Source organism: Fundulus heteroclitus, chromosome 22 (genome assembly GCF_011125445.2).
Source record: "Fundulus heteroclitus isolate FHET01 chromosome 22, MU-UCD_Fhet_4.1, whole genome shotgun sequence".
Taxonomy (NCBI): domain Eukaryota; kingdom Metazoa; phylum Chordata; class Actinopteri; order Cyprinodontiformes; family Fundulidae; genus Fundulus; species Fundulus heteroclitus.
The window spans coordinates 15,960,791-15,988,005 of record NC_046382.1 but is presented as its reverse complement, the minus strand read 5'-3'; the positions used below and the strand labels follow the sequence as shown (position 1 = coordinate 15,988,005).

General features: G+C 39.3%; 2 protein-coding genes across 2 annotated transcripts; both read right to left on the bottom strand.

The window, feature by feature from the left end:
* Positions 1-430: 430 nt before the first annotated feature.
* Positions 431-6,340, bottom strand: srd5a2b (steroid-5-alpha-reductase, alpha polypeptide 2b). Its single transcript, XM_021322718.2, has 5 exons — positions 5,108-6,340; positions 1,290-1,453; positions 1,078-1,179; positions 853-1,003; positions 431-769 (listed from the first exon to the last, which is right to left on the bottom strand). The coding sequence occupies exons 1-5, from the start codon at positions 5,380-5,382 to the stop codon at positions 703-705; spliced, it is 759 nt and encodes a 252-aa protein (XP_021178393.2). The 5' UTR covers positions 5,383-6,340; the 3' UTR covers positions 431-702.
* A 3,543-nt stretch (positions 6,341-9,883) lies between these two features.
* On the bottom strand, positions 9,884-25,439 carry memo1 (mediator of cell motility 1). The gene is made up of 9 exons (XM_012874855.3): positions 24,968-25,439; positions 21,209-21,290; positions 21,058-21,126; positions 20,873-20,985; positions 17,162-17,273; positions 14,748-14,890; positions 14,589-14,665; positions 13,901-14,005; positions 9,884-11,307 (listed from the first exon to the last, which is right to left on the bottom strand). The coding sequence occupies exons 1-9, from the start codon at positions 25,026-25,028 to the stop codon at positions 11,176-11,178; spliced, it is 894 nt and encodes a 297-aa protein (XP_012730309.2). The 5' UTR covers positions 25,029-25,439; the 3' UTR covers positions 9,884-11,175.
* Positions 25,440-27,215: the final 1,776 nt, after the last annotated feature.

Sequence of the window (27,215 nt, the reverse complement as noted above, 5' to 3'; positions counted from 1 at the left end):
AGAATGTAAAAAGTTTGGTTATTAAAACATGAATATATTGTGTTGTACCAAATATTTTCAGTTGTAAGATCTTAACCTGTCAACAATAATTTTACCTAATAGAAATAAAATGTTTCCATCTCCATCAGACCAAATGCTGTTGGGGGGCCACACAAAACCAGTCTAGGGGCCACAAATGGCCCCCGGGCCGCACTTTGGACACACCTGCCTTAAACCAACAAGGTCCTGGGTTTGAATCTCAGCCCGGGGTCTTTCTGCATGGATTTACCGCGTTCTCCAGGTAAATGCACGGATTCTCCCAGGCCGGGTATTCTGGATTCCTACATGCCAAAAAACATGACTGTTTGGTTTATTGTTGCTTCTAACTCATCCCAAAGCGTGTGTGTGTGTGTGTGTGTGTGTGTGTGTGTGTGTGTGTGTGTGTGTGTGTGTGTGTGTGTGTGTGTTGGTCCCGTGTCTCTGTGTTGCCTTGTTATCACCCACACAGGTTGGGCTCTGGCTCATCGGCTGCATCAGCTGCCCCTTTGACCCTGCAAGGATAACCAGGAATGGATGGACAAATAGATCAAGGACTAAGCTTGCACTAACTTAAAGACAGAGAAATGATCAGAAACTAGCGTTTTTGAAAAGCTTTGCTCCAGAGCTACGACTACTACTTGGGTCCCGCAGCCGTCTCCCAGCGAAAGGCGCCGAAAGAAGGTTTTAGAAGATGAACGGAATCAAAGCCTTTCGAAACTTGGGGTATTCTTCAAAATGCTCCTTATAAAACCTGTTGAGAAGAAGAGAGCGTTTAGGAACAGAAGATGCCACAACGGGGGGGTCCATCAATCAAATCTAACACAGTCCAGGCACCTGTGATGGTAAAAGGCTCTCGGTCCAATAAAACAGAGGCTGAACACGGCGATGGCGAACGCTGGAAGGGACCACGTCGCGATAGCGTAGCCACACCACTCCACGATTTCCCCGAAGTAGTTGGCACCAGACACGTATTCAAATAGGCCTCCTGCAGGAGATTAAGGAGAACGTGACGTGTCAGGGCAAGCACAGCACAGAGGAGAGTTTACATTTGTTTCATACCTGCGGGGATTGCATAAACTATCTCCTTTGGCTTCCTCAGGTTGCGCAGAATGTGATCGCTGTGCACGTTGATGGCCATTCCAGTGTAAAACACAAGCAGACCTAAAGAGAGGACGCAGTGTGTCGGAAGCTCGCAGTTCTGAGACTTGTTTTTAATGTACAAAAAAAGATTTAAAAAGGATAGTGAAAACAACAAAAAAAAGCGTGCTCACCAATTATATAGCGACAGCCAGTGGACCATTGGTCATCAAAGTGGGCGCAGTGCAGCAGATAGTGGCCCTGCAGAAAGCCGTTCAGTGAGCAGAAGACGGCTGCTGAGGCCATGACGCTCAGAGGGAACGGCTGTCCTCTGGTCAGCAGGGAATACACGAACGTCCTGAGATTGGCACAACGATGACACAGACAGAGTGGGCCAGGAGGCAAGGCAAGGCAAATTTATTTGTATAGCACAATTCAGTACAGAGACAATGCAAAGTGCTTTACATGATTGAAATACAGGAAAATAAAACAGAATATAAGCAAGTAGGAGTAAAATCTAGAAACAAAAAAGAACATCAATAAACAGTTGGACTAAAAAAGTTGAACTAATGCTGTTTCAGTAGAACAGTTTAACTACAACAGTCAAAGGCAATCCTAAACAAATGTGTTTTTAATCTTCATTTAAAAGAACTCAGGTTTTTCTCACTTTTACAGTTTTCTGGAAGTTTGTTCCAGATAAGTCGGGCATAGGAGTTAAATGCAGCTTCTCCGTGTTTGGTTCTGGTTCTAGGTATGCAGAGCAGGCTGGAGCCAGAAGACCTTAGTGGTCTGTAGGGTTGATACACTGATAACAAGTCTGTTATGTATTTAGGAGGCAGAGGTGTAACGTTGCACAAGTTATGCACGTCCGTCTGCATCATTCGATAGAACCGACTGTAGCTGCCATCAGAGCTGACGCATATTTCATTATTTTAATAGTTAAAAATGACAATCAATAATAGTATTTGAAATAAAACATTGAGTCATGAATAAATGTCAGTAAATTCATGATGTTAAGGTTGTTTAGCTTGGTTAAAAATCCTATTAAAATGTAAAGGGGAACCTATCTTTTGTTCCGCATTTCACCGGTTGTCCATGGGAAAGTTTAATTAACGCAAAAAAAGAGCATCACTGGACTGTTGTAGCAAAAGTTCTACCCGAAAACATAAGTTTTTTTTGTTTTGGGAACAAGCTGTATAAAGAATCTTTATTCCTCTGGAGTTTATGCGGCCAATGAGGTACGGCTTTATTGTTTTGCTTGTCTTTATTCGTGTAAACCATTATGTTCTAATTCGGGTTTCTGTTTCCTCTTAGTTCTAACGGCATTTTAAGGGCATTTTCTAAGACATGTGAAGACATGTTGTCCACAATAAATGTCTGTTGAAACCAAAAGAGCGACGTTGAGCCTTTGATTAACTCGGGGGGAGTAACACCGACTTTGCAAAGTGCCTTGAGATTACGCGTTGGGAAATGGCGTTGTATGGATAAAGTGAATTCAACTGGATCTAAAGTGGGCATAAAAAGTCATTAAAGCCCGGCAAAATATGAAAAAATTATCATTTAAAAACCTTTTGCATCTTAACTGTGACATTCATGTGTGTCCTGTTAGAGTGAAGAATTTAGATTTTTTTAAAACAAATATTGTTGATCACCCTTGAACTAATACTTTGTTGATAACTTGTTAAATGTCAGCGTTCAACCTTCTATTTGTTATTAATAACTTAATTTGTTGACTAAGTAGTTCTTTTCTTGGTATGTGTCGATTATTTGGGTTGTTGCCGGCATCGGATGAGAATTTCATCTATGTTGAAATATTAGAAATGTGTTTTCTAAGTAAAACTCAGACAAGTTCAACATTTATTTTACCTGCTGTAGATTCATCCATTTTGGAGCCTCTGGATGATGTTTCTGTGCCCCAAAACCACAATTCAAGAATGGAGCAAATGTGACCGTCTCCCATTAATTAATACAAGACCCGCTTTAGAAGAAAGAGTAACCAGTAAACGTGGCCTTAAAACCCACATTTTTAGGAGATCTTTTAATTGTTCTCTTGCCCTTTTACTTATTGTCTTTGTTTATTTTATCCTTTTTCATGTTTATTTTATCTTTGTTCATGCTCTCCATGTGTTTTTATTTAGCACTTACCTGTTTTACTATGTAGCACTTTGGGATTTGTATAAAAATAAAGTCCATTACAAATTTAATGTATTATTATTATCATTATTATTATTGTTATTATTAACCATGTTTCCCATTGTTGTTCTTTTTAAAAAAAACATAAGAAATCTTCTAGTCCCCCCTCCCCCAAAAAAAGACAACCCAAATAAATAGAAACATGTATGCCTCTCTTTTGCTAATACAGCCGTGACAAACCCTTCGTTTTGGACCTACAATGATATATAGATCCCTTTTCTACAAAAGTCTGCCATCTTGTTTGTTTCAATAAAATCTTGCACGTCTAGTTCGTTATTGATCATATAAAATTAAAACGGCACAAAAAAGATTTTTTTGGTTAAAGATTTAAGCGTACTAATAGAAAGTTAAGTGGTGGGAAAAAGTGTACAAACTATAGGGCAAACAACAACTTTTCAGAGAATTAGGACTCGAGGTTCATTCATGAGTTTTTGTGGGAGATTCACAAGGACTGCATCTGAAAACGTCGACACAGAAGTGCATCCACTGTGATCAGCGCTGTCCGAATAGTTCAGACAGGAATGAAGGAGGTAGGAAAAGGAGCCTGTATGCTTCCTCTCACAGCTCATTCAGCATAGAAACCCCGCGATGTCCCTTACCTGCGCTAAGGAGCTACAAGGAGTCCCACAATCCTTTGCATGATATGACGTATAAGCACAGCCCAGCTCAAAGAAATCATCGAAAAATGTCCAGAAATTTTAGTTCTTTTTCGGAAAACTTTAGGATTTGACTAGAGTCGTCCATGTGAGTTTCTGTCACATAATGACGCCGGAGTTAAAGGCTGTCTGAAATCGGCGGAGCAGTCCGAGGCTCCTTTCCTACATATCAAAGAGTTCTTACTGCTGACCCCATGACGGGTCAAGGAACAGGCACTAGGAGCTGTTATTAGATGTTTTAGGATGAAGGATAAGGAGGCACCACACAGACGTGTTTGGGACTTTAAGCCACTCCTGAAATCAAGGTCTCAGAGTTTGGAGGAAGAACGGGTTGGCACAGACTCCTAGGTGCTTAATACGATCTGAAGTGCTCGATTGGTCAGCAAACTCGCCTGATCTATAGACCGTCAGACTCCACTCCTTGGTGTCTACATCTTTTAGAAGTTCCTCTGAACCACGACACCTGAATCGAGCATCTGAATCACCTCCTCAGCATTCAGCCCGGTTCTATAAAGCCCAGTTAAAGACCTGCAGTTTTTAATTGAGTTTTTGAAACAGAGACACATCCAAGAATCGCAGGAGACCGGCCCTCGAGGACGGGGGTTTGACACCTGGGGTAGAGAGGAAGCTGAGAGACTGCAGACGAGTAGAAGGCCGTTAACGTAAGCTAATTTACATGGAGGTACAGCAAGCCGACGTTTCTAATTTTACAAGAAGTCTGCATAGTGGTGCAGTTGGTAGCGATGTTGACTTACATTAAGAGGGTTATGGGTTCAAACCCCAGCCTGAGTTTACATGTTCGTTCCTGTGCATGCATGGACTTTATCGGGGTACTCCAGCTTCCTCCAAATTCTCTAAATTTCCCTCAAGCGTGTGTGCGTGCATGCTTGTTTGTTCTGCGTCTTCATATTTGTCTTGCAATGGATTGTCAACCTGTTGAGGAGGGAGTACCCTGCCGCTTTGCAAATGGTCCATGGAGATAGGCACCAGTCCTCTACTAGTTTGACTTCCTTAAATATTTATTATAATAATGTTAACCTATTGAAAAACACCTGATGTGCATGGCTTTTCCATAGCTTGCATGTTCCCTCGGTACGATTATGTGATCAAGTACATACTTACGATGCATGTGCATCCGAACTTAAGCTCGTCTTTGCTTTTACCTTTGGAAATAGTGCAGACAGAAGGTCTTCAGCAGCAGAGCCCTGCCCATAGCGGAGTAGCGGTGTGAAAGTTGCATCAGCAGCAGGGGCATCAGAAGAGCCGGCATCTCCTGCAGGAACCAGGCGACTCTGGCGGGTACCGTCCTGGCCGGGGAGGAGCGTTTCATGTGGCGTCCATAGGAGGCCTGTGCCTCCCTGTGATAGACCAGGTGAGCGAGGCCTGCCAGGAGCATCCCGTAGCTCAGATAGCTCACCACGTTCTCGTAGCACTGCATCCTGCAGCTCTCCTTCACGCTTTTGAACTAATCTGTTTAAAGCTGAATGGATGTGAGCAGCCTCTCTGTGACTCCTCCCAGAGGGCACAGATGCAGGTTTGTCAGCCAGCCTGCTGCAACATGAAAGTGTTCCCTTTTTCACAGCATATGTACAAATTTCGCCTGAGGCGAGGTTATGTTTATCCCGTCCTCCTCCGAGCTCAGATTCAGGCTTTGCAGTGAACTCAGAGCAGCAACCGTGAATTCATCTGTGACGGCTTTTGGTTACGAGTCGGATTCGTGTTGAAACTCCCTACTCTACGTGTCCGTCCGGTTTCAAAAGCGCACTAAGCAACCAGGGCAAAAATCGGCTTGTTTTAACGGCTTTATTGTTGTGTTTGCTGATCATCTTTGACGGAAATATGACCAAGAGGTTTAAGCTTCTCCGGGTGCAGATGGAGAACATGAGCTGAGCAAATTGTTTTCACATGCATGAAATATTTCATGTACAAATAGATTTAATGTGCGAGAGAAAGGCAAATAAGTCAAGTTAAAAAGACTTCAAATGCTGGAATCTGATCTGCACATTGCCCAGGGCTCACAGAAAACCAGAGAAGTGGAGAGATGGCCTGTGATTTGATAATAATCATAAATGTTCGGCTGGTTGTTGCGAGGATAACACAGATGTAGAGATTGAGCTGGAGATCCAAATGTGCTTCTGTGGCAGCGATTCTCCTAATGGCGCTTGCTTCTCTTGGCCCATTTTATCTAAAGTACACTGTGCCAGTCTAACAATTTTTTATTTATTTATATCATTACTTGAAATCAAAAAGTGCAACAACTATTTCATATAATTTCATTAAACACAGTGTGATATATTTCGAGTGTTTCATTCAGAAGAAAATGAGTTTGATGAAAACCAGATAAATTCAAGGATTTTCAATAAATGTTAGATTATGTTTTTTTTTTTTGTTTTTTTTTTTTTAGGAAGGACCACAGACGTGATATTTCTCCAGCACAGTCATTAATTAACACGTCGACAAGTACGGTAGCCCCAGAGGGTCATTCCTAAAGCAGCTGGCTACAGGGTGCTGTGTGTAACATTAATGGAAAGTTTGGTGGAAGGATGAACTGTGGTAGAGAATGGTGTTAATTAACAAAGCAAAGATTATTCCAGAGCTGAGGGAGATTCACCAGGAGTGGACGGCGGCTGAAGTCGGTGCTTCAGGAGCCACACAGAGGTACCCAGGACATGATCTACCACATTCACTGTGTTACGCTAAAAGTACAAAGACCTGGTTTAATGGCTGTGGTGTCACTGCGCTCAAATGGCCAGCAAACTGGGCTGACCTAAGGCCCAAAGAGTCCAATGTGGGCTTTAGGTTTAATCTCTACGGCTAAACAGATGGAAGCACATGCAGCAAACGCAGCGTTTTTGGTACCGGCAGAAAAACAAGACACTTGAGCTGAGGTGCTTTTCAGTACATTTTACTTCTTTTGTAACATGAATCCTCTGCCTTTTCTGAAGGGCCTTTTGGGATGCTTTGTCAGTGGAACCTGAGATCAAAAAAACTCCATTACGGGAGCAGTTAAGCAGTATTTGTCTTTTTTTTTTTCTTTTTTTCCTTTAGGTTTAACGATGGAAGGAAAAAAAATAGAATACATAAAACAAATCCCCAAAAAAAAAAAAGACAACCATGAACAGAAAAATAAACAGTGTTGAGGTTTAGCTTTTGTCTCTGGCTACAAGAACGAAGTGACATGGACAGACCAGAACTCCTCTGCTGGAGAAAGGGGATAACAGTGGGCGCCATTTTAGCCCAACAGACGGTTAATAACACTGCTGCCGTGTTGGGCGAGGAGGACAAATACACAAAAACGGAAGAACACATTCTATAAAATAAGACTGAAAGTGAGAATACGCTTTGTATATCTAAGTTATATGAATATATAAATGTGCAACAGTGATAAAAAGGCACGATAGCACAGTGTGTCATGCTTTGCTAGTTTCCTGTAAATTAGCATTTGGAGGTCGAGCGAGTCTGGGTGGGGGGCGGGGGGGTGGTTCAGCATTCAGTCTGTGTGCTCACAACACCTCTTCAGCAACGTTTAGCTGGCGCCGACGCTAAACGGGGAACCTCTGATGGTGCCAGGAATGAGGTGGACTCACTTGCCTCGAGAAGAAAAAAGCAGCAAAATGTAAATGGGATTTACCGTGAACAGCAAACCCAATGTGCTGCAATGCCTTACGCTGCCTTTAGGGGGTCACTGGTGCCAAATCAGCTCCTGTGGTCAGTTCACTGCAAAAACAGACTAAACTAAACTAAAAATACGTTAAAATTTTCTTGAAATTAGTGTATTTGTTCTTGATTTGAGCAGGTAAATAAGACAATCTGCCAATGGAATGAGATTTTTGCACTTAAAATAGGAAGAACTCATCTCCATCAACTTATTTCAAGTGCATTATTGATTTTATATTCTACTTCTACTCGTCTGATATTTATTTTAAGGGTAAAATTACTCATTCCATTGGTAGATAATCTTATTTACCTGCTCAAATCAAGAACAAATACATTCATTTCAAGAAAACCTTACTTCTTTTTAGTTCTGTTTTTGCAGTGTTTGCACTATTTGAAGGTTTACAGAGTCAGTGTCTTGCAAAAGTACTCACACCCGTGGAAATGTTCAGGTCTTGTAACGTCCACAAACTTCAGCGCGTTTTATTCAGACTCGGAGTAGCACATTATTGTGAAAGGGGGTGGGGGGGGGGGGGGGGGGGAGTATACACAAACCCTAAGATAAGGTGGAGCTGGAGACACCTACATCTCAGGTGGGAGAACAAGTCGACTCCTCACATTTGGCCTGTAAGGAAATGTGGCGGTTTTTGCAGTTTGCTTCAACACATGGAAGCGTACATGTGGAATACTGCACACCCTGAACACACCACCTGCACAGTGAAATAGGGTGGTGGTGGCGGGAGCAGCAGGCTTCTGGAGATGCTTTTCATCAGCAGGGACAGGGAAGCTGGAATAAAAACCCTGTCAGATGCTGGGAAAGACTTGAGGAGGAAGTTCACCTTGTAGCAGGAGAACAAACCTTAAAGGAACGGCCACATCATGTCAGAGTGGTCCAGTTTAAGTCCAGACTGAAACGCAACATAAAAATCTGCTGTTTACAGATCATTTTCATCCAATCTGACTGTGCTTGAGTCGTTTTATAGGGCTGCATGTTAGAGTCAAAGAGAAGTGTGGAGAATATGGGTTCATTGATGTCATTTGAATCTTTTTTCTAAGGTTTAGGTTTTGGATCAGTAAGGTCTACATCAGGTGGGGTCACCAAACACGGACAGCCCATCCAACCAGAGTTTGACTCCTCTGCACTTGAAATACCACCCAGCTAATACAGCATCCGAGCAGTCCCTTGCGATTACGATAATACTCACTGCAAAGTTATTTCTAGACAGCTCTGGTGTTTGCAAAGTAAAAAAACAAAACATTTCAGTCTCTATATGTGGAAATCTATGGAGTGAATTTTGTTTCAAAATTGTTGCAACCAAAGAACACGTTCTGTAAATGGAAATAAAAAATAAAAACGTTGAAAATCTTAATAAAAAAAAAGGCTTAGACAGTAACTTTGTTGTTTTCTTGGATTTTATTTGATTAAAAAAACTTTTTTTCTCATGTTTATTTTTTAAAAATTTTAGTTTTTAAAAAAACTTTACAGATGTTATATCTTCAAATTTCTGTTTTCCAGATTGAGTTTTATGAATTGTATTCTTTCCAAATTGCGTTTTACAAATCACATCCTCTTCACTTCTGGGGGCGGGTCTTCCTCTGGAGTAAGACGCATTTCTATTGGTCTGCTTGGGCGTTAGCAACAACATTTTTATTGGTAAATGAGCGAGAAGTGAAGAGAATGTGGTCTGTAAAACACAATTTGGAAAGAATACGATTCATAAAACTCAATCTGAAAAACAGAAATTAGAAACAAACTAATTTGAATAAAATAAAATAAAACACCGTAGTTACTTTCAAAACCTTTTTTTTTATTTAAAAGTTTTGCAAAGTTTAAGTTCTGGATTGCATTTTTTCTTTCATCATTTACAAAACGTGTTTTTGTTTCAAATTTCTATCTACAAAACATGTTTGCTTGCAACAATATTGGAACAAAATTAGTATTGACTCTGGTGGCTAAAAACAAGACTTATGCCACATCTTCTAGATTGATTTTTATTAGTAAATTGTGTTGTTTCTTTAATCTGATGCATCAAAGTCAAAAAAAAATTGAGAGGTATAAATACTTTTGCAAAGCACTGTAATAGCAGTAAACCTCTTGGGCTCCTGTGTGTCACTATATCATCATTTTTCTCAAATAAACTCAAAACACAACCGGTAACATCAGTCAGAGTTCTGACTGAATTTGACTGAATGTCATATTTTTAAGCAGATTTATAAAACTTTCAGCATCCATTATGTTTTTATTAATGGCAAGCCTTTCTGATTCAGATCAAACCAATTTTTTCTTTTTTTAAGTTAGAATGACACGAACTTTGGAAACTAACATTTCTCAGTCAAACACAAAGAGCTGTAATAAAAAAAAAAAAACCTCCATGGCCAGACGTGTAATCTTAGAAGATAGTCGTCCTTCCAGCTCGGCCACTTTGTTTGGACCGCACTGAAAGCTCTGCAGAATATTTAACGAAAACATTTTACAATTCAAGAAAAAAAAAAAAAAAGTGAAAAATAATACATCATCATTTGAGTGTACTACTAATTCAGTTACTACAGAGAGTCAGGGGGAGGGGAGGGGTTGGTGTAAACAAAAACTCGAAGGTGTCAGAGTTGGAGTCCAGATACGATGACATTTTTTTGTGGCATCCACCGCTGTAGGCGAGGCGCTCAAAACATCAATCTTTACTGCCATAAACATCTGACTGGAGTAGAGGATCAGCGGTAATCAGCGGTAAACACGTCGCTCTATAAACAGGCCAGACCAGGTGGACGGCCTTAGAGCCAACCTGACGAAGCTGCTACTCAAATCTACACTAATTCAGTTAATACTATCACACCTACCTCTAAAAAGTATATTAAAAAAAAAGGTTATAATATGATTAAAATATATTACCAATATTATGATAATGTTTATTTTTTTTTGGTTTATACAGTAGGATGTGTGTGAACTTTGTTGGGAGCAGCCCTTTTTTTTTTTTTTTAAAGCAACTACAACGTTTGCAGAACAGTGGTAGCAGTTGCCTATGACACCTTTTACCAGGTTTATGTAGCGTTTAGGTCTGGTTGCAGTCAGAGGACTCTTTATCCAGCAACATCTCCATGTTCTCCAACAATATGTGCAGCTATTATTTCAGCTGGTTTGACTCTGGTGCAAATTACACGAGAACACATCAAATCCAAACAGATCATATTTTTTTTTTTTACATGTCTAAGCTTCCTCATTACTCATTAACGAAAAAGGGACAATGTAAAAAACAAAAAAAAACAAAGATATGCTTCTTCTAGAGCTTCCTCCGACCCAAACTAAGATGACCCCTCGCCTCCATCCTCTAATAAAACTTTTCTGCAACCAAAAGTTCGGAAGACGCTTCAAACTGAGAGGCGGGCGGAGAAAAGCGAAGAAGAGCTGAGGGACTTAAGGGGAAATGATTTTATTGGCTTCAATTGTCTAAGTCTGTTTCCTGCAAATAGTGGGCATTACTGGGTGGGGGAGGGGGGAGAGGGAGAGTGGGAGTCAAGGTTATGGCGTTAAGATAGTAAGGGCAGGGTGGCGGCGTTGCAGTGGCCCCTGCAGAAGTTGACCTCAATGAACGATGAGCGCCCCGGCAGCGTAACTCACGGAGCTGTCCTGCCAGTTCCTGCACTGACTCGACTGGGCGTAGTTCAGGAAAGAAAAGTTCATTTCTAAGCCGGACTTCCTAAGCTCGGCCACAGCCTGCAAAACAGAAATAGATGTTTGTTTGTTTTTCTGCTAAATGATGGTTAGCAGGCAGACACATCATGCAAACATTTACTATAAACCCTCTTTGTGGAACCGCCTCGATTTTGTGACATTGCAGCAACTGCAGACCATTGGTGCATTTTAATGGGATTTAACGCGATAAAACAAACAAAGAAGTGCACAACAGTGAAGCGGAAGCAAAAAACAAAAATCAGCTATGGCTTAAAAACTTTTAATGTCTTTCTGTTTTGGGGTCATAGCAAACAAGGACCCCGGATGACGAGTCGTCTTTTTAGCACTGGAAACAATTTTAATTCATCATTACCCTCTCAATAACAACATAATACTTTGTAGTTTCCTAGTAGGTTTATCACAGTCTAAAATATATAATGAATGTGTGACATTAGGGCTGGGCGATAAATCGATTTAATCGATTAATTCAAATTTACAATTCTTTAAGATTTCATTTTTGGAAAATCTGGATTTTATTTTGCCAATACACTCATTGGGTTTCCATGAAGAGAACAGCATGTGATGCTGAATATGTGTTTAGGCAAATGTATTGTAAAAATATTGTTAAGTGGAAACTTTTTTTTACCATAATACGAGGTACTTAATTTACTTATTTACTTTTTTTTTTTTTTACTTAGTTTGAAGTTCACAAGTGTAGTGAAGCCTGTTCTTAGCTCAATGTGTAATACCACTAGCAGCAAATGTTTTGTTATATTTTCATTGTTTATAATGGCACAGCTGCCATCTTGTTTTACAAGCATGTTTCACAGCTTGTTTTTAGTTGCAATTTGAATTCAGGTCAACTCCCTGACGAAATGCTTGACATAAAAGCAAGGTTTTAAAATAATTTCTTTAATTTCTTTTTATGAAACAAAAAGGAGGGAAAAAAATCGATTAATCGGATTTGGTATGATAAAATCGGAGATTTATTTTTTAATCCATATCGCCCAGCCCTATGTGACATAAGCCCTATTCTCACAGGATAAGCATTATCTGTGGACCCCATGTAATAAAGAAGTAACCCCCCCTAATGTCAGCTTTTTATGTGGCGCATTCACATGGAATCACCAAAGCCTGAGATTTGATTAAGTCATTTGTAAATTTCATGAGTAGTGAGTTTAGGACTTATTTGTGAACGTGCAGATGCTTATTTGGGCTTTTTCCCCCCCAACAGAACCCCTTCCATCTTAACGTGCTGTGCAACCTCGCGCTGCGTTACAGACAGGAATACATCTGTCCGGTTTCATTCTCTCCGCCCCGACAATTTCACTGACAGGAAAAAGTCGCTGTAGGTAGAAATGCGAGACTAAATGCCTTAATTTATAGAGTATAGAAACGGGCTCTGTATCACATCGTGGTGGGTTCCTCTCTGGACTTCTTTTGGGCTTGTTTTCCCCAACAGGGTTTTCTAAACACTCCAATGCGGCCTCCATTCTTCACCAGAAGCAAATAAAAATGCTCCCAGGAAACAAAAACGACCTAATCACACATCGCTTCCCGTCTATTTCTGACCAAATCACAGAGATGCCTATTCAGTCACCTGAGTCTACTTTGTAGGTAATTTTCGGGGGAATTTTTACTTTACAAATTACTCACATGTGGCCGATTCGCATGAGTTTAACAGCGCAGAGAATCTCTTCAATTATTAATGCATATGGTCCTGAGGTAAAACGAATCCCGTCAGAATAGGACTATAATTAGTCTTTCCAATCGGGCATAAATGCACAGAAAAGAAATATACAGGTACGTTGGCCAACTAATAGGTGGCAGTGCTGAGCCTCTTAGTAATGATGGCTAACAGGTGAACCTTGTTCTTCTATAAAGAGGGCGGCGCTGGAGACGCACTGACAAGACTCAACGATGATCTCATTAAAATTGGTTCTAATAAAATGGAAGATTATGTCTAATTAGAGCGAGGACGGCCAACTTTCCCCATTTTATTTCCATTTATTTTCTCCAATGAAGACTGACAACATCCAGCCGGATAAGGAACGACTCTCCTCTGAAGTAGCCAGATGTTTAAAAATGAAGACAAACGAAGACGAGTTTTACAACCGAGTGATGGAGATATTCATGCAGGATAGGCATATAGACTTTATACCCAAATAAAAAAGGTTAGATCATGAACAATTTACAATTCTACTAAAAGAGTTTAACCCAACAAAGTAAAAAAATTTTAAATAAAATTCGACCTATATTAAATATTCTTTTGTTTTTCCTATTGGTTGAACAGCACTGAACTGATTAAAGGATATTTAAAAGCTTCCATTGACTATAAATGTGTCATATATCGTGCAGCCCTTAAGTGCAGTGTTAGTTTCCTGCATGTGGGCCAAAACGTTGAGTTCTGCTTAAATCTAGCCGGAAATAAACCTAAACACTAATTATGTGACCCCAGACGGCTGATTAAAACTGATTAAAGTGACAAAAAGGTGAAGTTAAATGGGTATGAATACTTTATCAAGCCTCTGTAGGCGTCTGACGCAACATTGATATGTCTGCCGTGAAGATCAGTCAACAATTCATCGCTAAAAGTCTAAAGTAGCAGATTAATTGACGACTTGGCAGTTCTTACATTTAGCAGCACTCCAATTGGGTGGCGCCCACAGATGGTGTTACGGTACTTCTTCAAGTAGTTGGTGAAGGAAATTGGATCCAGCTGCTCTATAATGCTCATCCCCTGCAAAAGAAGAGAAGAAGCAGAGCATGAAACGTCTTTATGGAAACGTTTTATTTTTTTGGCATCAGGCTAACAGCAGCTTCCTTTTTATGTAAAAAAACACATTTTATCAAAAGGTGTTACAGAAAAACGTAACATTTTGGACTGGATTTTTTATGTACAAAATTTCTCATTTGATTTACATTGAAACATTGATCTCCATTTTAAGAAGTTTTACCATGATCACTAAAGAAGCTTTTTGTTGTTAACATACAGTATGACTTATTGCATTAAACTATATCATAAAAAAGCCTCTTGAAGACAAATATGAACATGTTTTTAGTAGAATCATTTTAGCCTCCTAAGTAAATAAACATAAGCAGTAGTGAGTAAAACCAAGGAAACAAACATGGAAACAAATTATAGGACAAACAATGGAAACAAATGTTTCCATTTCCTGCATGAAATGTAATTTCGATAAAGCGCAAATAAAGTTAAATTTAGCACAATTTGTTGGAGCGTTTTACAAACAGCAGCTCATAAACCGTGACGTTAAACTCCGACTTTATCCTAGAAATTTAACCCTGTGTTTCTCTGTAGTTACCATTTTATCAAGGTGCTCAATAGACCTGTAGATCTCTCCTTGAGATTCGTCGTAGTACGTGTAGCGAAACCGCTGACCTTCAACAGGGAAAAAAGGACAAAAAAACAACAAGGATGAGCGTTTCTTCTCAGACTCTGTGAAAATGTTTTCGGTACCTACCCCAGTGGCAGAAGTCAGAGGAGATGATGAAAAGGTTGGAGGGGTCTGCCAGGTATTTGCTGAGCAGCCGCCCATACTCCTGCTCCTTAGACTCGCTCAGGGCGCCCACAAGCACAGGAACGATGCTGAACTCATCTTTGTGGCTGCGAAAATTAAAAGAACAACCTGGGTGACACGTTAAACACACTATATACAACCGTTTCATGCATAAATCAGAAGGTTTTCCCAAATTAAAAGAAAACTGTCAGTCTCTGGGGGGGGGGGGGGTATCCCTGTCAGTCGCCACCGGAGGTAACATAATTTTTTATTAATTTTTTGATTAGGATAAACATACAAGCACTGAGAGGCAGAACCAGGATTTTATCCCATCTTTAGCTCTGAAAAGAGCTGAAAGAAACAGAATATGACAAGTAACGTCCATTAGATTACAGCCATTACTGCCAAAATGTCCAGCTAGATATCTTTTTGCCCTCATCTGTCATGTTGCAGCAATGCTCAAAACGGCAAAAACTATTTTTTTCCCCTTGACTGGAGGCAAAGTGCGGCACAAGTCGTAGACGAGCTCACTGAGCCACTGCACGTTAACGGAGGAAAACTACATTTAGTCATCAGCTCTCGCCTCTTCACCGTTTTGTTCTGCTGCAGTTTCTTCAGGTGGAAGAAAACTAAAAAAAGTGTGAAAATGTTGCTGCAGCGAGAACAAACTGGAAATGTGAACACAGACCGATGACAGGATCTCATTGCCATGTTGCCTTTTTGCCTGAGGAGCATCCTTCACGTGTTTTTTTTTGACACTGCAGCAGTTTGAAGGAGGAGTCCGGGCACCGCCTCGGGGACGAGTGTGAGGGACGCATGGAGTCCTACTCTGCATCCCATAATCTCCACCTGCATGTGCCCGGGTGCCCTCTCCACGAGAAAAAACATTAAATTTTCTGCACTTCAGTCAGCAAAGCACCTTGGGAACTCTGCCGAGTCATCAATTAGCACCGGGTAATAGAAAATCCCCAGAAAAATAATACGCAACAACAATGAGAGCAACAAGATTTACTGGTTTAAAATGGAAGCAGGCTGGGACAACCTGGGGGTAACTAAACGACGAGGGGACAAATGGACCCGGGGTCAGATTAAAGGAGATTATTCGGAAGGTACGGACTAAAAAATGGTTGTCAACAGTGAAGTTACAGTTTAGACGAGCGCTTACACCAACCCTGCTCCTTTTCCTCAACAGCTGCTTGTTGCTACTGAGAAAATAACATTACACAGCATTAACACTGCTGGAGGAAGTCCTACAGGAAGTACACAAACATAACCACAGAGGTTAAACTCATCTGCTGCACTTTAAGAGGTTATTGTTTTTTCAGCTTTTGCAGCAAATGTATCTTCTGGAGTTTTGTTCCACTGCACATAAAGAAAGGAATCTACTCTTACCGGCTGCTTTTAACATTTCACAAACACACGACCGGTGGCTGACAGATCAAAGATGGTTGCATGACACAAATGCCTCCTGCTTAACTAACAGTGATGTCAACTTTGCCACTTCTTGGCGTCTCTAATGCAGGTTAAACTTAGGACAACATCTGATTTCCCAAACTAATGCCGCTTTAACAAAGGACTGGACGATAATTCAATAGCAATACCGATATATATATATATATATATATATATATATATATATATATATATATATATATATATATATATATATATATATATATATATATATATATATATATATATATATATATATATCGATAAACTTATATCGATGATTAGGAAAAGAAAAAAAGGTCAGCAAAAAGTTTAATAGAAAAACAGTTTTTCTTCCTTTTGCATTCTAGCCATGTAGGTTAATATTACAGTCATTACATCCTCTCAACCAATCAGAACGCAGACCCAGGAATGCTCTGTCACTAAGCTCCGCCCCCTTCAAAGAGCTCAGAGCACATGTTCTTTTTTAAAAACTTGTAGTTTTGGTAAAAAGTTGGTTGAATAAAGGGTTGAGTTTGAACTCAGGGTTTGTTTGTATCTGCATCTAAAAATAGGTCGCTAAGCAACAGCATAAAATACTCAAGACTGCACTTAGAATATATGTTTTGAATTTGTTGATAATTATCAATATCGATCAATACGATTTCTATTTTATCAATATGCTTTTTTTTCCTATATCGTCCAGCACTAGTTTAACAGTGTTTGGATATGTGGCCAACAAGATAATCACAACACAAATCAAGACTTTAAATAATTACAATGCTAGAAATAGAAAAACATGACATCAAATAGTTATAAGCTCATCTTCTGGGTCTCAGCTGAAATGTGACTGATCTTATGTAGGTTTTTCTTAAAAGGGATTCCAAAAAAAAGATCTTTTCCTGCGGTTCCATGTGAAAATTCGCACCCTAACCCGTGTGCATTACCTCTCCATGGCTTTAGCAGTGTAAGGCAAGTGCATTTCAATACTGTGCTCATCTTCATCCGTCTGCAGACTCATCCTCTCAAACAACCCGGTCTTCCAGAGGTCTGCGTAAACTGAAAAACAGATAGCTCTGTTTGAGCTTCAGCTTAAATTAACACGAGTAATAAATATCAAGGTGTAAATGAAGATAGTCACAGAATCAACCTTTAAAAAAGGCCTGAAGGATGCTTAATGTGGCTAAACCCAAGCTCTGTTCAGGCTAAGCAATTATTACACTCAGGAAATTGTCAAATATGGCCCCAGATTTTTCATTTGATCACTAAAATTAAGCAAAATTAGGTCAACTTTTTTTTTGGGGTCATTAAATATTCCGTATTTTTACAGCTAAACTTAAGTTCAGATAAAATCATCCTCATCATTTCCTGAAAATATTAATATAAATTCCATTATTGTGAACAATTTATGAGAAATTGGGATTATCTTTAACAATTAGTAATGTCTGAAAACCCCAATAAGTGCCAATGTTGTCAGGATTTTTATTTTAGATATTTTCTCCACTGTTGGCTTCTTCAGCACATCAATAAATGTCAAATTCAGAAATATAATTAAATGCCATTACCGTGTGCAGTTTAGTGATAAAAATCACACGTCTCTATGTAACTTGTCCTGATGAAACATATTTAAGATTTTGTTTTAAACATACGTTACATTATTGAACGTGCTTTTAAAAAGGACTTTATTTGAATTTATGGGGCTATAATTGACAGGAAGTCACAGCTACAAAGTTAACTAAAAAGACTGCAAGAAGCTGGTCTTATCGTCCCTTTTATCGTTATCACAATGTATCATGATAAAATTTAAAGTCTATATCGCCCAGCCTTAATTCACACCCAGCAAAAGTATTTATACACCTGGCGTTTTTTCATCATTTCTCATCAGGATGTTGTGTAACTGACCGACACAAAGAAGTGTACAGCTGTTAAGTGGAAGGAAGAAAAACATAAAAACACAGTTTTCTAACTTTGCTTAGGTATGAGATTCTGAAATGAGTAGAAAACATTTGGATTCAGTATCTGAGTCGATACTTTGCAGAACCTCCTATGGAGCAACTGCAGCTGTAAGTAAGTGAGCAGCAAGGCCACATCCTGCTCTCTGAAGCATTCAGACACCCAGGAAGGTGTTTACCAACAGGTGAGCTTCTGTGGTGCATTCAAGTACAAACTGTAAATTGGAATGTCTTTATATGCAGTATATCCTCAGCAAATGTTGGCACAGTGTTCTTCAACATGCCCAATAGGAATGGGTATCGTTGAGGATTTATCGATGCTACCACTTAGCGATACTCCTCATTGATCCGGTATTTTATCGGTACCATTATCAATAGTTATTTTTTAATCAAACAAAAGGGTGAAAAACAAATACACTGACTGAATGAACACTGACATTGGAACAAAAGCAAACAAAATAAAAGAACAAAATTAATATTTTACAGAAATAGAGCAATAAAAACCTTATATAAATAACTTTATGTATAAACAAAATGCTAAAAACAACTATCTTGAATAAAAAGAATGCTGTAGGAGAGAGAAATATCAACACTGACGCGACAAAGCGATTAAAAACACTAAATATGCTCAAAAAAAAAAAAAGAATTCTATAAAACAATTTTAAGTATTAAATAATTTACACAAATCCAAACTACATTTATACATGTTTTTATATGATCAATTTTAAGCCAAAAGATAGCAGAGGCATCCACAGTGGATGAGCTGAATAAATGACACAGACTGCGTGTCAATCAGTTACAGGGGGGAAAAAAATACATTGTTACCCATTAAAGAATGTGTTTATAATATATTTACATGCCACTTTGTAATCTAGTGGAAGCTTTGCTCATGCGTGACTCATTTTCAACGGGAAGGAGACGAGTCGGTCTCGTCTGACTGACTGCCTGTCAGCGCTTTCGAAGCAGGAGGCTCACAGTTTGCTGAAGAGACGATAAAGTCAGAACAATCGGCGCTTTCACTGGTTGCCAAAGTCTCAAACAGCACAGAAAGAAAAAAAATTGCTAGATCGATCGCGTGTCGCTTTTGAATAAAAAATAAATAAAAAAAAGTCGACAGAGCGGTCTGAACAGTTGCTAAATAGTTATTAACAGTGTTGATGAACGTAAGCGAGGCGAACATGCGAGAGCAGAACCTTGGACCTTCCCATCAGCTCCCGCCGCGTGTTTCTCACGGCGGAGAAGATCGGCAAAACAATGCTGAGGGGGTTGGGGTCTCCCTGAAATATTCAATACGACCTTAAAAATCCCGTTAAGAGGTCCGACCAGGCTGACGCGAGGACTGTCCTACATCCCCCGGGTCTTTTGTGGTACCCATCCCTGACGCCTAAGCAGCAACACCGACCGTTTCCTGTCGGTTTTGTTGTGTAATCCATCTATCCACTCATTATCTACATCACGTTATCCTTTAATAATTGACAAGAAGTGGTAGAACACACTGATGAAATAACTTCACTTAAACTGGATTTTTAGAACCAAGGCAAATACTGAACAGGGATTTCTGTATATCCTTATCACCCCTGATGAATGAATGACTCAATGCACATTGATCTAAAACATTTTGTTGCAGCGTTGGCTGTCTTTAGGATTGGGGTCCTTTCCCGTTTCAACAGGTTTCTCTGCAGGATGATCTTGCGTTTTGGCCTCCTCGACGTCATAACATGAACAAATGTAGAAGAGTTTGAGGGGTATTAGTGTATTGCACCGATACCAGCACTAAAATGTTGGTATCGGTATCAGCGAGTACCAACAAACAGGGCACCGATACCATTTTGAGGTTTGTATGTCACTTGAACGCAGCCTTCTCTCTCCCGACTAGTATTATACATGTTATATAAGTTCATGAAAGTTGCACTATTTTGGCATTTGAGAGCCAAAACTCAGGGTTTAAAAGAGATTATTCAATTATTAATGTAATTTTACTGTTGCACTACTATTATACATGTTAGAATTTCACAAATGTTGCACTATTTTGGCCTTTGAGAGCCAAAAGTGTATTCAACTATTGTCACCCATTCCAGGTAGGCAATAAAAAGTTCTACTACCCTAAGTAGTATGCAGTTCTTCATATATACACACACACATCAATTTCAAACTGATGTTATCGGTATTTGGGCCAAAATATGGCATCGGCGCAAAACTAGTATTTAGTATTTTAGCTTTTATTTTATTCTAAAATGTATTTTATTTAAATTTAAACATTTATCCTATTATATTTTATCTCCATTCAGTTTTTCTTTTTTGCATTGTGTTTATGTATTTTAGCTTTCAGTTTTTATCTTATGCTCTGCAACTGTGATTTCTGTACAGCACTTTGGTCAACCCCGGTTGTTTTAAATGTGCTTTATAAATAAAGGTTGAGTTGAATTGAGTTGAGTATTAATACTTTTGCTGGATGCGTTTGCTCCTGAGTTTGCACACGTTCTTAGCGACTATTCAGAATCACTGAAGAACATTTGTGTCCCGTACACGTCGTGAAAAATACACCGTTTCACAACTAACAGTAGAGCTGAAATCAGCCCCTCGAACGCTCCCCGCTACCGCCTTAAATAATTCAGCGGCTGGGTGTAAATCCACAAATAAGCCAGAGACAGAGGCATGCACAGAGGAAGCAGAAAGCCCAGAGTCTGGAGTGAAAACTGCGAGTACCCTTCTGGTCGATCCTCAGGTCGTAGAGCGGCGTTCTATAGACGTCTGCAGGCGACAGGGCACAGCGGGAGAGGGGCACGTGGTGTGAAGGTCCCAGAATGAACACCCTACGACTGAAAGGCAAGAGGACTTTATCTCCCGCCCTCCGTTTTCACAGAGAGCACACAACCAGCCGACGGACTTACGTGACGGAGGGATCCACCTGCTTGTAAGCATGCGCTGCACAAGCGCCGCAGTAGGTGTACCCGGCATGGCTGCAAGCAAAGACAGGTTGGAGCACCGTGAATACTACATCCCATTTTCCTCTCTCTCTCTGTGTTATCAGTGAGCTCTTACGGCGCAATGATGGCTCTGGCAGGTCTGATGGTGGACTGTGCTTGGGAGAGCCAGCCTTCTAGTTGTGCATTCAGCTGGGATCCTGCGAAGGTAAGACCAGTTGGAGAATTAATATAACGTCAGCGATATACTCACGACCACACCCAGGAACAATCCAGCTAATGAGCTGCAACTAGACCTGTGAAAATCACACCATCACGATTAATTAGCAGATTTATTTTTTTTAAATACTACATAAACTTATTCTCACACACAAAACAGTTATGCTGCTGTTACTGGTTAACAATACAGTCTTAATCGTATTAATGCCATTTATTTATTCTGATTTTGATGCATAAAAAGAATCTATAGAACAAACTAAGTTAGTATAAACATTTATCCTCCCGCCCCCATACGTTACTTATTGTGCAGCTTAAATAAAAGCATGTTGTAATCTGCTTTTTATAAAAGTAATAACCGAGTAGAACAAGGAGATTTTCGCTGGTGAATACGTGATTCATTTTTTTTTTGGAGATTCAAAACAGCGCTAAAGTAGCAATATCGATTTTTTGGCGCTGCTTCAGGTTCCATGCTGCGACTCCTGGGGTTTTTACGCGTCAGGAATAGGGCTGGACGATAATTCAATAATATATATCGATTGACAGACATTTATCGATGATAAAAAAAAAAAAAGAGATAAATAAAAAGCTCAAAGGAATTAAAGTTTTCCTTCCTTTTTCATTCTAGCTATGTAGAATAATATTACAGTCTTTACATCCTCCCAACCAATCACAACGCAGACCCAGGAGCGCTCCGTCACCAAGCTCCGCCCCCTTCAAAGGGTTCAGAGAGCATTTTTTAAAAGCTTGTAGTTTTGGTAAAAAGTTTGTTAAATAAAAGGTTGAGTTTGAATTCAGTGTTTGTGTATATCTGCATCTAAAAATGGGTCGCTAAGCAACAGCATAAAATGGCCAGGGCTGCATTTAAGATACACGTTTTGAATTTCTTGATAATTATCGATATTGATCAATATGATTTCTATTTTATCGATATGTTTTTATATATATATATATATATATATATATATATATATATATATATTGTCCAGCCCTAGTCAGGAGTATCTAGCAGCTTTCTTTCCACCAGCTGAACAGCAGTGTGCAGCAAAGAGGAGGTAGAGGACGGGCAGAGCTGCGTTCCTCTCTACATGCTAAATGCTAAAAAGATTCAGTATTTCCTGCACTTTATTGTAAGAGCTCTCAGAAAAATATGATTTCTCATAATTTTAAACGACTTTATTCTCACAACTCCCCAGAAAAAGGAAGAAAAAAAAAAGTCTCTGCCGCTGCTATTTTGGGGGTCGAGGGCTGAAAAGTGTGGGAACTCTGCTCTGTACAGATGGAGAATCCGCCGGAACACTGTCTGGTTTTCTCATCAATTAGTTCGGAAAACCGTTCTTTTTTTTTTTTTTTCTTAAACCCCGAAAACGATTACTGGTCCAGGCCATAATATCTGTTCGGCTGATGCAGGTGGCCTTTTTAACACGTTCAGGTAATAACTTGGAAGTAAACATAAGCAGATCCTCGTTCATTACTGTTAGTTATTGACATAAACAGGGTTAATTCCTGACATTTTGGTCCAGCAAAACGTTCGGCAATTCACCTATAAATGTGTAAAACCTGAAAATCAGTCTATTCATCTCTTAATGTTTCTAACAACCCATATAAAAACAGAACTACTTGTGAACATGTTACATTAGCCTGTAGTCCAGGTACCTTTCAAAACTGGAAAAAAATGGAAGTCTTAGTTTCAGAATATTCTCTGTCTCTATTTTAAAAGGTGAAAATATATTTTGCAGTAATGAACGTGACGCTTAGAATTAATAAAAAATGGCTATTACAAGTAAATTAACCAGCATTTATTTTAAACCACTTAAAAGTCAGGAAAGGTATCGGAGATGGTTTGTAGAGAGTTTAACAGCAATATCTAAAACGCTTTTTTAATTAAGATTTGATTTGAGGTCACAGCTTCTCATCTGTGTCACTATAAATTTAAAGGTGCATAGCCACATTTTTTGACTTTTTAAATGTATATGTCAGTAGCTCAATCTGGTTGCATACAAAGTTTTTTATGAAAGATCATCAAGTCCTGCTGACGTATTAGTTGTTATTTTGGTGCTTTTATGCTTTGTTTTTGCTCAATTTGTTAGTAAATAAAGCCCTTTGTGTCGATTTTAACGGAAGTATGTCACTGCGGACGCTAAACCTGCCGAGGCTCAGATGTGACTGTAGAGTTGATTGATGTGAGTAAATGTTCTGATATGAGGCTCTTAAAGTTGCTGTAGATCAGTTTATTTAATTAATAAGGGATGGTCTTCAATCACGCCAAGCTGTCACTTTATTTAAGAGGCTCAAGCTCCGTCCAGCATTATTTACAAGTGTTTTTTTAACTAAGCAGATTATGATAATTCTGTGATACTGTCACTAGATAGGTCTGTTTGTGTCTGCTTATCGTGGGGCTACGTTTAGCCTCAAAAAAGGACTATCAAAACACTACCAGGATGGACAGTTGCTGTATATAAGCATATTTTATCACAATAAAACAGTTTTTGGTCTTTTTATAAGCATATTACATCGCTATAAGCCTTTAAAATGGGACAAGAATGCATATATTACCACAGCATTTCTGCTTTTAACAATAGCCATGTTAATTTCTAACCCTACACACACGATAAGTTAGAATTTGACCGTTTTATTGATCTTTTTGTTTTGACAAACGACTCCACTGCAAATGCTACCAACACACCAGAGATGTTATGACCAGTCAGTCCTACTCTAAACAGGCCCTGGTTGACCCGATGAGCAGAAATAAACACTTAAAAGCGGCAGTTTTGATGAGAGGAATAAATTGCAGAATTAAAACGACTCCAAATTAAGAACGCTAGGTTTAAAAACACAAGTGTTCCCGGGTGTGTAGTATTAAGAGCTTAGTTTATGACATGCATATTAAGTGTGTTTACATTCCAGGTTAAGACATTAACATTTTGACTGCGTCCATGCAATCCATGTTTGACTCAACAGTTTGTTTGTTTCTTTCTTTTCTTTCCTCTTCCATAAGAAATGGCTCACAGTTTGAGAAATGGGGGGGGGGAAGGGGTGCAACATGAAACTTCTGGTTTCTGCCAAGCCCTGCCCAGTCCTTTGTTTGACGCCAGGGAGAAATTTCATGGCATCGCTTAAGCGGGTCAGAAAACAAGAGACCAGAATAACGACAGTTGCTTATTCCTGTTGACAGATAAAAAAAAAAAAAAAAAACTGAGAGATCTGGGACTTAAAAAAAAAGAAAGAAAGAAGAAGAAACACAAGGTTAGCATGTAGGCCAGGAAGTTCTGCTATGTTAGCCAAGCTAGTTACGGTTGACTTAGAAAAAAAAAAAACATCAATGTAATCTTCCTCCCCGCAGATGCCAGTCTGTTTCCAGACACCATCAGAAGATAAAGTGCTGACTGAGATTAAACCACTGAGCTTGCCTCATGGGGTTGACAGAGAGGAGGAGGCTAATATCAGATAAATGTTAGCTAACCGACTTTCTACATTAGCTTTACCGTCGGCTAGGAGGGAGGAGGTGGGGGGTTGAGAATAAACCTTTACAATATTCTTACAGGTTTTATCCCAGTGAGGAAACAAAACAAAAAAGACACACTACAATAAAAGCGAAACAAAAAAAAACAAGAGTTAGCATTCAGAGTGCGAAGGCAGCCCGAGCTGAGCTGACAGTTACCCGACGCTGAGTACCAACTCCCGGCGTGACTTGCTTCTCTGCACACCACTCGGTTTGACATCTTGGTTCCCAAGCCGCCTATCTTGGTTCACTTGGTTCTCGTCAAACGGGGAAAAGGGTCAACGTAAGAAGCGACTTGTAAACTCCAGTGTTTGCTGACTGACAGGTCGCGCCGCGCCTGCTGCTAGCTGGTTTGCCTGGATAGACAAAAGAGCAGCGGGCAGTTGGGACTGTAGAGACGGCTAGGCTAGCTAGCTTGAGCTCGGTTTGCTGTCAGCTGGCCGCCGTGTCGGTACCGGTCGGTAAGTTCGGTCGGCCTGCTCTGACAGCCTGGTGCAAACTTTAAAAGGCACAAAACACAAAGTACTGTGCCCGTTTATATTACTAACGATAGCAATGTTGAAAGGCAAGAGCTGTCACTGTCGGTATCTGAGGATTACTGATTTGTCTGAAAAACCAGGTGAGGGGCGTGTCTAAAACTGTTATTAAAGTGACATCGGACGTTTTGATTAGTTAGGGGATTGTTGAGCGATACGCAATTGGTCAAAATGTGAGGGAGGCGGGGCGTTTGCTAGGGTGACCGGCTACGCACCATTTGTCAGCCGGCGAGGAGAAAGCGGCTGCCAGCTGGGTGGAGTCAACTTATTGGAACCATATCTTGCTATTAAAAAACGTCAGCCAATATTTCAGATATAAAAATATTTAAAAAGAAATACCATATTTAGAAGTTGATATATATTATATATCCAACATCACAACAGAAACAACAACGTTAATGGTGACAAAAGATTAATATTATGTGTCCTTATATGGCAAGAAAACAGGCTTGCCCCTTGATTTTCCACAGACACATATAACATTTGTAACATTTTTATTTGTTTTGGAGAGTTTTGTCTCATACATTCATGCTATTGCACAGTAATCTACATAATTTATTTATTTATTTATTTTTATTTGACTTGAAACATTTAAATCTTACCAGATGCTATGGACGAGTTGCACAAAATGAGTAAATACACCATAATGTCATTGTGGTTACATAACAACAATAAAGATTCTTGGTTCTTGATCTAAGTCAGGGCTCTGAAACATTTGAGCCATTTTTGCTTTTATGGCTCCAGACAAATATTACTTTTGATTAACATGTCCGGTAACCATGCCTGCAAGATGAATTTTCGCATTTTTTTTTGTGCATTCACAAACACACAAGATAGAACTAGAGTGATGCACATTATCAATCTGGCTGGCTAGGTTATCTGTCTGGAGCCAGAAAAGCCAAAAATTATCAAAAAACAGAGAGAACCTTTTGATTTCATAAATTTATTTATCCAACCTTTTTACTATACAGGTTGTATAGAGTCTGTGTGCAAATTGAAATGACTTGCTGTTGCGAAACACTGAGCAGGCGAAAGGATCCACTCACTTTCATTGAGATCCAAGATCTCATTTTCAACAGAGATGTGTTTTTGAAAAGAACAAAAAAATAATAATTCGTGAACACAAAGAAGAATTGTTTTATGGTTTAATTGAATAACCATAGCTTTGACATAACTGTTGCACTAATAATGCCATTCGGGTGTAAAATGTATATGTTGAAATCACTTAAAAAAACAGACAAAATGCTAAAACAGTTTTTTTTCATCAGAAACAGGGCAACGTAAGTAGTTCTTTTGTCCTTGTCTTTACTGGTGGGCTGAGAGCCACTTTGGAGGACCCAAACTGCAACATGTAGTTCACAAGCGTTCACAAGCCACTGGTTGCAGAGGTAGAATTTCGGTGATCAGGGGATAGCAGAGGAGTTTTAATTTCCTCTCCACAGATTGTTATTAATAGTTCTTTTCAGATTAAAGGCCATGCCTGATGGGGAGTGATTCTTCCTCACACTGGTTGAATTAATTTTCTGATATTTAAGGATATACCTCTTCCCTTCCCAGTCTAATATCAAAATTACCATCAGTTTCTTCTGTAAAAATAGCTAAATTAGCTATTCATCTTTTATTTTTCATTGTAATTAAACCTAGAATAACAAAAGATATGCCAACTTCATTCTTTAGCACTTTAGAAGCATCTGTAAATATCTTCATATATTGTGAATATTCTCTTTCCGTTAATCTACCCTTTCCCAGATTAGAGGGACAAAGCGTTGCAGTGAGATCAGAAATATGATTGTGCTTTTATTTGAATACTGGTGAAGATTCTCAGTAAACTGTTGTTTTTTTTTTACTTTTTTTTAGAACTTTTATTTGAG

Coding starts and splice junctions, on each gene's coding strand:
- srd5a2b (XM_021322718.2), bottom strand. CDS start 5,382: ATGCAGTGCTACGAGAACGTGGTGAGCTATCTGAGCTACGGGATGCTC. Junction 1,454..5,107: donor TGTCTGCACTATTTCCAAAG/GTAAAAGCAAAG, acceptor TGCCAATCTCAG/GACGTTCGTGTATTCCCTGC. Junction 1,180..1,289: donor TGGCTGTCGCTATATAATTG/GTGAGCACGCTT, acceptor TCCTCTCTTTAG/GTCTGCTTGTGTTTTACACT.
- memo1 (XM_012874855.3), bottom strand. CDS start 25,028: ATGTCAAACCGAGTGGTGTGCAGAGAAGCAAGTCACGCCGGGAGTTGG. Junction 14,891..17,161: donor ACTGCTAAAGCCATGGAGAG/GTAATGCACACG, acceptor TAATTTTCGCAG/CCACAAAGATGAGTTCAGCA. Junction 14,006..14,588: donor TTGAGCACCTTGATAAAATG/GTAACTACAGAG, acceptor CTTCTTTTGCAG/GGGATGAGCATTATAGAGCA.